Here is a 14,326-nt window from a genome sequence, read left to right on the forward strand (position 1 = left end):
ACTGTACTTTCTTATATGAAAAGTATCTTTTTTGCAGTCATGCAAGTCACATAACAGAAGAAGGAATTACTCTTCCATTACTAATATTGATAAGTCCTCCTTTTACTAATCATAACAAAATAACAAACATTTAACCTTTATTTTATGCTTTAGTTCTCAAAAGTTGGGTTTGTAGAGATCAAGTGCACAGGAAGTCTTTTGAAAATATTCAAATGCAGCGGAGAGTTGTCTTCATAAAAAGTATGAATTGTATAAACAATTTGTAATATTTCAATTTTATTATAGGTAAAATTTCCAGAGAAACAGGAAATCCTTTCAAAAAGTGAACCAAAGATGTCAGTTAATTTCAAAATTTTGTTAGAGGAGGGATACAAGAGACTGGATGTCCAAAGAGCCTTGAAATTGTCTCATGGAAAACTGGACTTGGGAAGAAGGCTGTTGCTGCTTGCTAAGGAAGAACATGGTAAAGTACACGATAGTTTTAGCAACATGTGTATTCCTTCTCTGTTTGTTACTTATATATTTATTCTCAATCCTATATGACATTCTAGGATCATTACAGTTACTTCATGCAACCCTTATGTTTCAGTATTTACCAAAATGAATGATTTTCTTTATTTCAGTATGAATTTATCATTTGCCTCCAATATAGCTTCAGGCATGTCAATGCTAGAGAAATATGATATACCCTGCTTATTTATTATTGTTTCTGTACATTTGACATGTCATTAATTGTTTCATGTTTAATTCAATGATGCTAACATTTCTTGCAGATAGTTGATTACAGGTTTTACTCTCTCTTTCTCATATCAAATCAGTATTTGACTTTCCAATTTATTTGATATTTTTGAATTATCTACAAATAGCCTAAAGTAGGAATATGAAAACATCAGTTTTGTGTTACAGAGGTTATTTTCATATAGTGGAATTAAACAACAGTTTGCATTCACACATGATTCATGAAAGTGACAAAACTTTTTCCTTTCTCATGAAATATATTACTTTTCTCCTCCAGAGAGACTTCCTTTGTTCCCAGGATCCAACCTTTATAAAGAACAATACTTTGATCAGCATGGAGGAGAGATGTTTATTGCAGGTGTCATTCTGCGTGTACCAGCTGGTGCACTACACACTGGAAGGATTGTTAGTCTGTGGGTTTCTGCTGACCCTGCCATTAAAGGACCTATCTCAAAGAAGAGTCTAAGGTTGACCCCCTTTGTGAAATTTGGTCCAGAAAGCCTAACCTTACACAAGCCTGCCACCTTGATTATTCCACACTGTGCTATATCTTTAACTAACCAGATGGGTATTGATGTGTACTCTGGTGTATTACAAACAGGTATGTTTCTTTCCTAGTCTTGTCTTTTATACTCCAGTGAGCTTTAGTCACTAAAATATTTGTATGATCAACAGAAGTATGTATATGAGCTTGTGTGTACCACCTCTTGACTTGTAAACATGGTTTGGCCAAACATTGCATAATGGTGTTATTTGACACTGGGCGTATGGTGCCATATTACATAAAAACAAAAACCCTACATTTCTGAAGAGGTCAGAGTCTGAAACATTTGTAAGCAAAATGATTTAAAAATATGTACTATTTAGATCCACTGGGACATATAAAACAAAGTGTTTTGTGCTGGTTAGAAGGTCATTTGAGGTCAATATGTGTCAAAGCCTGAAAACCTTCCAAACCTCCATACTGCTTATGTAAAACGAATTAAAGTCACACTATACGTGACACTACCTGAGTACAAAAACACAATATTGGCAAGGAAATTACTTCACCTTCTGGTTCTGTGTAATGTAGATATCAATATCTCAAGAAGGAGGTGATGTCCAGAAAAAGTATCTCCATTACAAGGAGGCATTCTCTTTTTGGTTGTACAAACATTTCAAATGTTGCACATTTTAGGGAGAAATAAACAACATTTCCAAAGGAAAATGATACCATTCAAGCTTTGTTATACTTCAGGATTTTATCTAGTGACCTTGCATCCATACATAGAGTTAGTAACATGATATTGCACTATTTTGATGTTCTTTGTATGTAGGATTGTATTTTCTACCGTCACACTGTCCCTTAAAATCACATACGGTATAGTTTAGGATTGGTGTTCTACCTTTCACCATGTTATAAAAGCTAACTAGCAAAATGATTTTAAAATTTTCTTCAGATAAATCTGTCAAGTGGAGCTTAGAAAGGAAACACCTCAGCTGCTCTATGAATAGTCAGCACCTTGCAGTTGAAGCTGAGAAACCCTGTCTCATTGGTCTTCATGTCCCTTTCATACCCAAGATGAGGAAGCGTGTTTGTCTTTTACCGATTGTAAACAGAGTTTCTGAATCGGGCGATCAATTGACAATCCATCTTTGGTTTCATAATGATGACACTCTGGAACATGAAGTAAGTAGCTGATTCTGTCAGCTCAAGTGGTATTGCTAATAATCTGATGGATTCCAGCTGTCTGCCAGATTCCAGTTGGTTCATACACATGATTGTATAGGATTGATGCAGTGTTTAGCAATAGCTATTTAAGTTTTCAATAATTTATTGCTAGTGATCATTGCAAATTTGCAACAAGTAAGTAATTACAGACACATTTGTAAACACACCTTCACCAGGTGTCCACAATTTAGACAGCAAAGAATTAGATTTCATAACATAATCTGTCAGACTATTAATGGTCTTTGATAATGCATCCTTTCAGACACTCTATGTTTTAGATATTTAAAACAGCTCCTGGATTTATCAAACGATGGCCACCCCAGAGAGGGTCATACCAGGAAGATGTTATTGCTTCCTGATAATCCATAGGACAACTAAGCAGTGTGTGCATTGATGTTAACATTAAAATTTACATAAATAATTATATAGCATTCAATTGTTTCATTTTCTTATATTAATAGAGTCTTATCAATGAAGAAATCTACCAGCAAAAAGGAACCATAATTCATGATCCTGTCTCCATTGTACTCAAATCTATGACTTCGATTTTACATGTTAGCGCTAACTCCAGTACATCACAGTGTAACCCACATCCTAGAAAAGTGGTTAGTAATTTTGTCAAATATGATCATTTATATATAATGTAAAATGTATATTGTATTATCATTTATTCTTAGCATCATGTACAGAAAGCAGTTAATTCCTGTCTCACATATTTACAACTTTCCTTGCATTTTCCAATGTATGCACCTGGATGAAGACATGCAATTGATGTTACTTCCCTTGTCCAAATCCAGATTGTGACCCCCCAGTCAACCAGTAGGCCTACCGGGACCTACATTCTTTAAATTGCAAGCGCGTTGCCCTAACAACTTGACCACCAATGTTCAAGATTCTCACAAGTTTATAAAATGATAATAAAAAATATCTTGAATTTTCTCTCTTTTAGGATGTTGCTATGGAAACCATATGGTTTAAGAACAGACACAAGGTAGAGTTCCATCTTCAGAATAAAGGGATCAAAGATACTGTCAATCTAGAAATAGAAGCAAGATTTGGGATGTCCATGAAGAATCTTTTCCAGTTAAGCATTCAGTTGCAGGTAACTTGAGTTTTGTTTAAATTAACGCAAAGAAAACTTTGAATACAAGGAGTTTAAAGTTTCACTTTGGATTTATCTTAGCTACTAAGACTTCTTTTATATTTACCTTTTATTTTAATTGTTAACCATTTTTACCTTCTCTAATTAAGTCATTTCTTTGTTTCTATTGAAATCTCTACTTTGTTTGCCTAAATTGACGAACTGATTTCCATTATACAGGTTTGAAATATAATGTTAAAATGAACACAAAACAAGGCCTTTGGACAAGCTGTCTTCATATCACAAATGTAATACATACAAAATATCCTAAACAGTAAGTACTAATTAGCGTATCTACAAATATCACTTAAACCGTGTTTTGGTACGCACTGTCAATTGATGGAGGTGAGATATGCACAAACTAGTTTTCTGGGAGAGTCATCAAGCTTTCCTCTTCATTTTATCTTTACAGATTGACAAATTACTACACACTGACCAAATCACATCTCCATTCCAGCTTGTCCTACCTGAATGTGAGTAATTACCTTATTAACAATTTAAAATCATGTTAATTATTTGTAGGACATATGTAAAGTGTTGAGGTTTGCTTTTTAATCCTTTCATATAAGATGTGTAATCTTACTTTTCATACATCAACATTTACATACTGCCTGCAAGTGAAATTCAACCACCTGTTTCAAGATGTATATTCTATTGAGTATTTATGTTGAGTTTCATCGAAAACTCTGAGCTTTTAAGGTTTATTTAACCCATGTGTGTGGAAACAAATCACTGTTGTCTCACAATTCTGCATGTTGTTTGCATGACACGGGATCAGTTTAATTCATTTTATATAAAGTAGTGTATTAAAAAAATTTTCAATTTCCTTCCTTTCAACCTCACAGCCATCATTAAATCTTTTGATCAGCTAAAGCAGAACTTATCAGAACATCTTGATGTAGACCAATCTACCCTGCTGGCAAATATTTTCCAACTTTCTGAGGAAGGAATTACTGAGATCAAGAAGCACAAGACACCAGGAACTCTGTTGTTAGAGAAGCTGACCAAACATTCACTGATATCTCCCACAAACATCACAAAATTGGAAAATGCCTTAACAGAACAAGGAAATGAAAGATGTGCGAAACTTGTCAGAAAATTCAGAAGTAAAAATCATGTAGTTGAAGCTACAATGTGCCCAGAATAATGACTGAAATCATATTGTGGGTTATTGTAAGTAAATAATGATGAACACAAGCATCATATCACCAGTGGTGCTGTACCCAGAAATGTATTCACTTGAGAGCGGGTAAGGAAGTTAGCGAGACATTTTTGTACAAACAGTTATTTACAGTCAGAGCTTATAAATAACAAAAGGACTATAAGTGTAATTACACGTGTAGGAGTTACATAAAATATTCTCCTCCCTGTCTAACATGGTTATGTATGTATGTACTCTATGTGACAAGTCCATATTGGTATACTTGCCTTTTAGGTAAACAATTACAAGTAACATATGCAGTCATGTCAACATATGTGCGTGTATGTCGCCCTACTTTGTCAACATAATATCTCAACAGCAGTATTAACGTTGACAGACCTGATACTATGGATGTATAGCTTCCCTGTTGTGAGTACAAGGTTGTGATTGTTTTGATGGCATTCAAAGGTCATGTAAGTTCAGCAGATGGCAAAATGTGAAATCGCTTAAGTTCTATATCAGAACAATAATAACTTTGACAGAGTTTTAATATGAAAGGTGCAGTGTTCTTAGAATCTCCAACAGTTTTGTTTTATGAAGGTCAATGTCAGTTGAGGTCAACAGATGTTGAAACCTGGCAAAAGTGTTCAATCTTCTAGGCACCTTTTGCAAATCTCTTTGCCATTTGATAATGTTGGATAACATTTTGGACTGATGTGTCAGTTTGTAGATCAACCTGCTACTTAAAGATGATGTTTAGTAATTCCCATTAAGATTAACTACTTATTAAAGGTATATTCTGGTGGCTCAAAACAATTCTTGGAAATTGGCTGCTTCCTTTGATCAAACCATATCCTCATAACATTTTTTTTGTGTGGAAAGATATGAATTTGTCAAATTTTATCATAGGAACTTGTGAATGCATTTGGAATTAACAGAATGAATGTCATCATGGCAATTGAACTGAAAATGTCTTTTAGTTTTTTCTTCATAGTATTTATATCATGTATGCATAGAAGTGTAATAATGTTAAGGAAAAGCTGAGAGCTGATAAATTATCTGGCTTTTCAGAGAAATGTACATATTCACTTTATTTAATTGACAATACAGATACAAACTTAGTAATCATTGGTTTTCCCTATAGAGTTGTTATTACCTGTTCGTTGAGGGTCATGGGAGGGGCACTACATCAATGCCAAATGTATCTCTGGAGAATGTGTTGGCAACAGATTCAGAATACATTTCAACAAACCTCTCAATTCTGATTAAAGAAAAGAGATCATATGGTTCTCATGAAAATCTTGATTATAGCTTTTACTGTGGCAAACCCTTTCGTTCATAACCCTTTTCGTTTGCGTACGTTTATACCTTTGTGGAAACAGAATGGTTTGTTGTATTCACATAGACAGGCTGGCAAACATTAACTCCTAAACATGTATCAAGTAACTCTTCTATTCATTAGTACATGCATAGTAAAACCCAACCAACACCGACCCAAAAGCCAAAGCCAAATGAAACCTGAGGCTCCATTACCCATGGAAAATCACTACTATCAGGGCATATTTTAGCATTCAAACTAGTGGGTCATTTGTAGCTTCCCCCTGCAATTTACACTTCCTAAATTAAAGTAGGCCAACGATAATGTGAACACATGCACAGTATGCGCTATTTCAGTCAGTTTTAGCGAAATGTTCATATCATGCCTTCTGAATTCATAAGTAGTATGCAACCTCAAGATTCTAGGCACGAATTTTAGGAAAGGCGTTCAAAAAGAACACAAGGTTTGTTTTAACCACTCATCACGTACATGCACGATCGAGGATGCGATGGCCGTGTGTTTGTTTTTGTTTTCACGTGATGGTTTTGTTAGAATACCAACAAACGCAGGCGCGTATCCAGGATTTTCAAACCCGGGGCCGCGAACTACTATCTAAGCGGAGCGCCACCATCGGTTGGCGCGCAGCGTACAAGAAAATTTCTTATTTTGATACCCCCCAGATCACCGGAAACGGAACTTCTCGGGCTTGAAATGACCAACCAGATGTACACTTTTTGCTTGAGAACCAAGTATTTCTTAATAGTTTTTTTTTTCCATCCATAACCTTTTTGAAGATTGTCAACCCGGCACACATCATGTTCGACCTGATCGCATCTCCTGTGGGTCTTTGCTTTTGTAGGTGATTCTACGTCGCGGCCCACAATACCCGTCAGCCCCACTTTTCAAGGTTTTAAGCCCCATATTTGTTCAGAATTTGAAAATTCCCATTTCTCGTGAATAAACTCACTTCAAAACATCCCCATAATGTTGTACAAAATTTCATCTATGGACAACCAATATAGAAAAACTTCCTTCAACCCCTAACAGACCGGTCAAAATTGCACGAGTAGAGGGAAGTGTGAGGCAGAATATTGGTCAGAAATTTTCGAAACTTCAGACACAGTTAATTTATTGGTGTACAAATATTAAAACCTCTTATAACGGCTATTATAAAACTTGATTGAAGGAAATGAAAAAAATAGCAGATATTTCCGAAACCGAACACTACACACATAGGCGTAGGAGGCGCGGCGGCAGTGGCGGAGCTAGGGGTATTGGTCAGGAGGGGCGAGAATGATCTGTAGGGGGGGCTTTCGACACTATCTAAGCGGAGCGCCACCACTGGTTGGCGCGTAGCGTACAGAACATTTTTGAGTAAAGATACTCCCTAGATCGCCGGAAATGACCCTTTCCAGGTCTAACTAATTTGCAGATAAACGAAGAATAAGGTGTCATCGCCAAATTACACCAACAAAATGTGACAAATGTCAATAAGTAGATGAGAGCGCAATAAAAAAGTCAATAATCTAGAATAAGTAAAAAGTGGTAAAGAGCTGAAAAAGGCGCCAGCAGTCCATTTGAGTCCGTCAGGGGGGCATCCGCCCCCATGACCGTATGGACGCTCCGCCACTGCGCGGCGGGCGAAATTATTTTTCCCACTTCGACGCGGCTACATTAGCATAATGGGCGTGGACTATCGGTCGTTGTTACGGCTTATTGGTCCACGTCACAGACTATGCAGTGATATCTCTCGGGTGTTTGTTTGGGTGCTGAAAGTTCTCAATTAAGTTACATGTCAGGGATTCTAGTACACGTACCAGTATAATAAATAGTTTAGTACAGAGGGACATTGCTATTTAGGCATAGTTATAGCAGGGAGCTGCTACTCTAACAGTAACAGCTCCCTGGTTATAGTTAATACAGACGCAAGTGACAACTGTTTAATAAAATGGGTAGAATATTTCAAGTCCGTAACAATACGAACTAATGATGAAAGCACGTAGGCTCCTTACTGCCGTTTAAAAGGGGGTTCATTTATAAATGAACAAATAATTTAGAATGATGGATAAAACAATATGGGGCACAATACAATACATGTATCTTTGTAGGTTTCTAGCATTGAAAGGTCAGTGGGCCTACCTGGTGTAATATGAAGTGTAATAATCAATACCACGGGAGGTTCATTTATAACTTTTCCAGACCCTGCTGTCACGAGAGGTTCTTTTCCAGACACGGGAGGTTCATAACACATCTAATAAACAAACACAGTTTGATTTTGTGATGGAATTTACCTCAAGAGCTCCATAAGACACGGTTGACTGGGAGGAGCAGTCGCACATCATCATGGATCTCATGAAGTCATGTCTTAGGCCTGAGTATATTAGGCCTGAGTATATTAGCTGAGTATATTATTAAAGAGCTATACGTAAGAGCTCGAAGTCGAAGTCACAAACTTGCCGGTGTAGCAGTACAAACTGTCGCAAATATTCCATATTCAGTATAAACTGTCCCAGTCCCACTGGGACAGTATATACTGAATTTACCAGTACATTTAGTCTCCCGGACCTTTTGTACAAGGCCAGATGGTACAGACTGTCTCCCAGGACAGTTTATGCTATGATGAAACGAGGGGGGACATTATTTGTTGGTCGCATATTTGGTTGTAAATTGTGTCCCCCTGAACACTACGTCCGCATTAGCATGTACGTTCGAGTAGCAAAAATTTAATTAGTAATGGACTCTGGCAGTATCCGTATTATTAGCAAACTGTCGTATTTCGGCTTCCGTATATTTAGCAGTAAAGTCGAGCGACAACTAAAAATGGAAAAGCTAACAGAAAACGTGAGACAAATTGCAGATATTCTAAGAGATGAGAGCTATTCAAGTGGGTTTACAAGAATAAAACAGAGAAGGATCTTACGGAGACAAAGTCAGTCTTTCAGACTGGCTGAAAATGGAACTCTTGCATACCGAAAATAAAGGAAAGTTTTGCTATCTAGGGCTTCTCAACTCGCCCAAACCGAGGCAGCTCATACTGACTAGTGACATCTATAAGGTAATGTCTGTAACTTACAGTATAGGATACACAATATGGTATTGGTTGTTAAATGGCGAACGGCCATTCCACAGTTAAACTATAACCAGGCCTCTAGGACTGATTGGTGCACAAATCATGATATTCTTTTACCACGTTTGGTTAGTTGTAAAAACTCATTCGCAAAAGTCAAGCAATTGCTTATGCAACATTATAATCAGTTGTATGCTTGAGCAAAGTTGTAAGTGCATGAACAAAGTTGTTAGGGCCTATTTCTTTTCGTTTTGTTTACCCAATTGTCTTAACAAATTTTTGTGAAAATTATTATAAATTTCTACCTTTTATCGCCCTGCCTATCATAAAAGATAACAACAGATCACTAACGCTTACAGAGCTAGTCTGGTTTGCATGCATGGGACACTATAAAATGCTATTATTGGACAATAGCATATAGCCTAGCCTACTTCTAGAGGAAAGTGGCACTAATACTGTACATAACAAATTCACGTTCATTAATTTTGGTTGGTAAGAACAGATATTGAAGGCCTGATAGTACTTTTTTAGGTGTGGCATATTCTCTACATGCCAAACCTCACTGCAGAAGAAAACTCCTTAAATATCTACAGACCCAAATAGTGGCCATGCAATATGTACAATAATGCGAATATTCCATTTCAAACACCGATATAGAGTTGTAATTCAATTTTAAGGCACTTCAGCTAGAACTACCAATCCTGCAGCCCATATATTTGTGTGTGTTTGTTTGTTTGTTTTTTTTTGGGGGGGGGGGCAAAAAAACATGATATCTCCTTGATCATGAATTTTCTTATCTCTTTGAAGGTGTTCATCTTTGCATAGATAAACAAGACAACAGACTATGTCTAGATTCTATTGGAATACTATCAACGTTGATGTAACAAGTTATGTTCAACAGGATGTCTAAGCGTCATTGTCCTGTAGACCTACGAACAAGTCTCCATAGCATTCCTGTAACTGGATTATGGAAACAGGTAAATTCTCAATCTGTTTTAATTGCACAAGATGTCTGCAGTATGCAGTGAAGGTTTAGTACAGTTAATGTCACTCTTTCTGGACAAATTCAACATTTACAAGTTTAAAGGTAGTCTGTATTGGCCCTAAATTTTGGCCACTTTAATTGCTAAAAGTTTTCAAAAAGTACTTTCCAAGGGGTAATAACCCTTTAAATTGTGCTCAGAAATTCTAAATGATGACACGAGATATTGAATGTCCCAGTGAGGTAAATTTCCTCCAGGGAAATAAACATACTTCAAGAATTTTGTCCATAGTGAAAATTTGGCATATTTAAGGCCTATACAGCATACCTTTAAGCCACACTCTGGCCTAACTGCAGAGCAACCATCAATATAGGAATATAATTGTAAGTTGCAAAAAGTGGCATATCATTTTTCTGGTTTAGTGGTTGAAGAGATTATAAATATATGGTACAGTATGGTGTAAGTTACATTTTCATGTTTGCAAGGTAAAAATAATTGGCCTAAATCCACCAACACCCTGTTTCGATCAGATATCCCACTGTTTTTATCTAGATCTCTGTACAGAATGAAGCAATGGAATAGAACAACAGTCAAGGCAAAGCATGCAACTTGTAATTGTTTTTGAAATTAGCACCTAAATGCTGTCTTCTTTCTTAACAGGTTGGTGTAGATCTTATTGGTCCTCTACCAGTGACAGCTGCCAAGCGACTGTACATCATAACACTGTCTGACTTCTATTCAAAGTGGCCTGAGACTAAGGCAGTGCCTGAAAAGACTGCAGCATCAACTTCTTATTGCATTACTGATGTGATGATGAGGTAAGCATGTCTTAAAAAGTGAATAATTTTCTGTAGTTAGTTCCAATATGAATGGCATCATATCTGTTATTTGTACCATGCAAATAACTTGTAGTGCATGGCAGAATGCTGTGTTTGAGTATAAATTATTTCCAAATAGGTATTAAGCATACAGAAAGATCACAAAGGTAGGTGAGAACAGAGAAAGTGTACTGTAAATCTTTGCAGGTTAAGTCCCCATTAACAAGTTTATATGTAAGTAGTTTTTGTTCCTATATTTACTTGCAAAGTTTCCACCTCTGGTTCTTAAGTAGCATATAGCCTGACAATTGTCGTCATTTGATTTACATCCCCAAAAAGTGATTTTGGCTGGACATGTTTCACTGCAGCAGACACAGTTTATTTGTTCAAACAAATGATGAGTAAATAATTAAGACCACATTCCACAGCTAGACACCACCTATTGTGTGTTGTTTTTCAAAAAGGTGTTGGACAGTTTGATATTGTAACCACAGGGAACTTTTCTGTTTAGAAAGTGTGAACTTATTACCACTTGGCTGTTTTGACAGGAATTTCGACAAGATAAGAGAGATAATGTATCAACTGAGTTTTGGTACCATTTCTCTGTTAGGTCCGTTGTGGAAAATTGCTAAATGTGTTTGTGTGTGTGGTGGGGGATATTTCCTGAAACCTGGGAGAGGGACCCCTTTTTCTTTGGCAAAATAAGGCAATGTTTAGGTCTCTTGATGCAAAATGATGTATAATAGTACATTTTACTATAATAATGGTAAGCTAGCATTATTTGTTTTTGCATTTGGGTCATACAGAGGGTGTTTTGAACCCCCCATGGATCCTGATTCAGGACAATTTATGTTTGATCGGCATTAAACAGTCATACCATGCACACATACATCAATAGAGCACCAAAAGGCATCAAGTTTCTGTTGTATCCTAGCTTACTCTAATTTGATAAATTTCTGATATTAAATTTAATTAATATGCCCCAAAGTTGTATTGGCTCATGTGGTTAAAACTTTTCAGGTTTGGTAGTGAACTGTACAATATAGCGCCAAAATTATGACATGCAATCTCCAATTAATAAAATGGAGCCAGTAATCCCATAAACATGTATGTGTCACAATAAAAGATCATCCAATTAACTCAATGCCTAAGCATAGTTCAGTTGTACACTATACAGTCTACACTTAACCAACATGGTGAATGTTAATTATCTTTGTAGTGGAGCTTACACATAACTTTCCAAGATGATAATTTATTTTATATATGACTTACAGTGTGGTATTCACTACTCATAATATTGCTTTCAACTTTTATTTTGCACAGATTTGGTTGTACTGATATCTCATCCCTGACCACCAATGGAGGGAGTATGTATGAGGTTAACAGAAGACATGTCTAGACGATTTTCTTAGCAGTTAACTTGTTACCGACAATAATCTTGTCTTTCACTCTAACATATCATGAGAGAAAATTGCGTCGGCTGCTATACGTTTAAGCAAAGACAGGCCATTGACTTTTCACTGCCAGTCGTAGTCGAAGGGATGTGACGCTCGAAATTCTTTATCACCTCATTACTTCATTAAATAACAAATAAGAAGGCGTGTTTCTTGGTTCTGGAAGTTGTGTTCAAGATAAGTTCTCATAGTAAAACATATAACCGACCATATTCTTCTTCCTGTTGTAACTTTTGCTGTTATGGATTTCTGTGTAAGTCTTAACGAAAAACCCATTGGATATATGAGAATCAGCTATTTTATTTGTAATTAACAATCAAGATTAAATTTTTGACCGTATCAAGTTGCACATTAAAGCATTATATAGGTAATCCTACTGTTTGTGGAAAGCAGTTCAAGGGGGGAATTCTAATAGGGAAACTTCTGCATGGTTTTATTGAGGTCTTTACCAAACTCTAAAGAGGATGTTCTTCATGTGGATTATGAGAGTTTCAAGTACATATTGTTTGAAGAAGAGTGACAGTAGTATATCATTCTAATCAAGCAATACCTCCCTGCTTGAAGGATGCTCTAGAAAGCATGGATTATCTTTAGTTGCATCAGAGCTACAAAGGGAGAGTCATCATTCCAGTTAAATTTCCCCATGCAGGGGGTAGGAAGTGAGGGTGGGCACACAACATCAGAGGGACATTTTCTCATTCCACAACCACCACTCGATATGATATAAACCGATACACACCGGCCATATCACTTAAATATGATGTATGATGTGTTAGTATGTTATCAATACTATTTATTGAGATTGTTAATTGTTAAACGTGCTATAAAAAGATATGGGATGCCATTTAAAAATAGCATGTACAGACAGTGCCCCCCCCCCCAGGCTCCTACCTCCCAGATCCCATGTATAATCATTTTTCACTCTTTGCCCAGTCTGATATAGATTCAGAATATTGTGTTTGTGCATGACTATCATCCAATTTCATGTTTTGATTGTTACTATATTAACTTTCTTTTAACAAACTTTTCTCTACAAGAATGACATATTTAAAGTGTGAGAAACATGATGAGACAAAAAATCTAGCATATTGCATCCTGCTCTGTCCTATTTGCTTTATTCTTTCCCTTGTTTGGCTTTGTTTTGTTTCCTGTATGTTTGCAGCTCTTTTGAAGAGGGTATCGTTCTAATATATCTTTTCTAACTTGAACCACTTTTGTCCAATAAGAAACATTCATAATAAGAAACAACGAACCTTTATCACTGGAATTGCCTGGAATGCCATTTGTCTATACAAATGAAAATTTGCTTCACGCATGGCCATCACAACGGGGCTTAGGGGGCAGGGGGTGGGGGAATGGCCCTCCACCTTGTTGAGAGGGAGAAAACCTTGACGATTGAGTGACAAAAATAAGGAAGGGTAAAAAAGTAAACAATAAAGTAGTAATGAAAGTCAATAAATAGGTGTCAAGTCCATACGGAGAGGGTTGGGGCAGTGTTGACATGTTCAAGGTCAGAGAAGTATCTAGTCCAGCTACTTCATGGTTGTTATTAGCAAACAAAAATATTTTGGAACTCATCACAGATAGGTCACAGACTTAAGAAGACCCCTCCCCAGGACACAAATTCGATAACTTACCATCCCAACTCCCCCCCCCCCCCTTATACGTAACTTGAAAACACCCTCGGTTCCCGTCCTATAATGAGCTTTACGCACGGATGAAATTTCATATTGCCTAGGCAACTCTCGTAGACCCATGAAGTACAGTTACCATACTTGCCAAAACTTACCCACTGTGTGTTAGGGAAATACGGCAACAATGAAGTTTGGACTCCTAAAGTTCGTAATATTTTACCTCTGCAATTATCATTTTTTTTTTGTAGCTGTTGCATTCCCTATCCCGTACCCGCCCTCCGTTGGGAGGGGGGGGAGTTAGGTTTATACTACCCCTCCCTC

At 36.7% G+C, this 14,326-nt stretch overlaps 2 protein-coding genes across 6 annotated transcripts in view; both read left to right on the forward strand.

Annotated features, from left to right (window-relative positions):
- Positions 1-5,861, forward strand: part of LOC139981594 (uncharacterized) — a 55,481-nt gene extending 49,620 nt beyond the window's left edge. For all 4 annotated transcript variants that reach the window (XM_071994095.1, XM_071994094.1, XM_071994096.1 and 1 more), the window contains 7 exons: positions 286-463; positions 1,016-1,339; positions 2,178-2,407; positions 2,911-3,054; positions 3,399-3,551; positions 4,003-4,063; positions 4,436-5,861. In XM_071994095.1, the coding sequence (XP_071850196.1) occupies positions 286-463; positions 1,016-1,339; positions 2,178-2,407; positions 2,911-3,054; positions 3,399-3,551; positions 4,003-4,063; positions 4,436-4,737 (1,392 nt within the window). In that variant the 3' untranslated portion in view covers positions 4,738-5,861. The remainder of the gene's footprint in view (positions 1-285; positions 464-1,015; positions 1,340-2,177; positions 2,408-2,910; positions 3,055-3,398; positions 3,552-4,002; positions 4,064-4,435) is intronic.
- LOC139981598 (uncharacterized) overlaps positions 1-14,326 on the forward strand; it is a 125,114-nt gene that overhangs the window by 67,002 nt on the left and 43,786 nt on the right. The gene's annotated exons all lie outside the window — the stretch shown is intronic.

The sequence above is a fragment of the Apostichopus japonicus genome, chromosome 15 (genome assembly GCF_037975245.1).
Source record: "Apostichopus japonicus isolate 1M-3 chromosome 15, ASM3797524v1, whole genome shotgun sequence".
Classification (NCBI taxonomy): Eukaryota; Metazoa; Echinodermata; class Holothuroidea; order Aspidochirotida; family Stichopodidae; genus Apostichopus; species Apostichopus japonicus.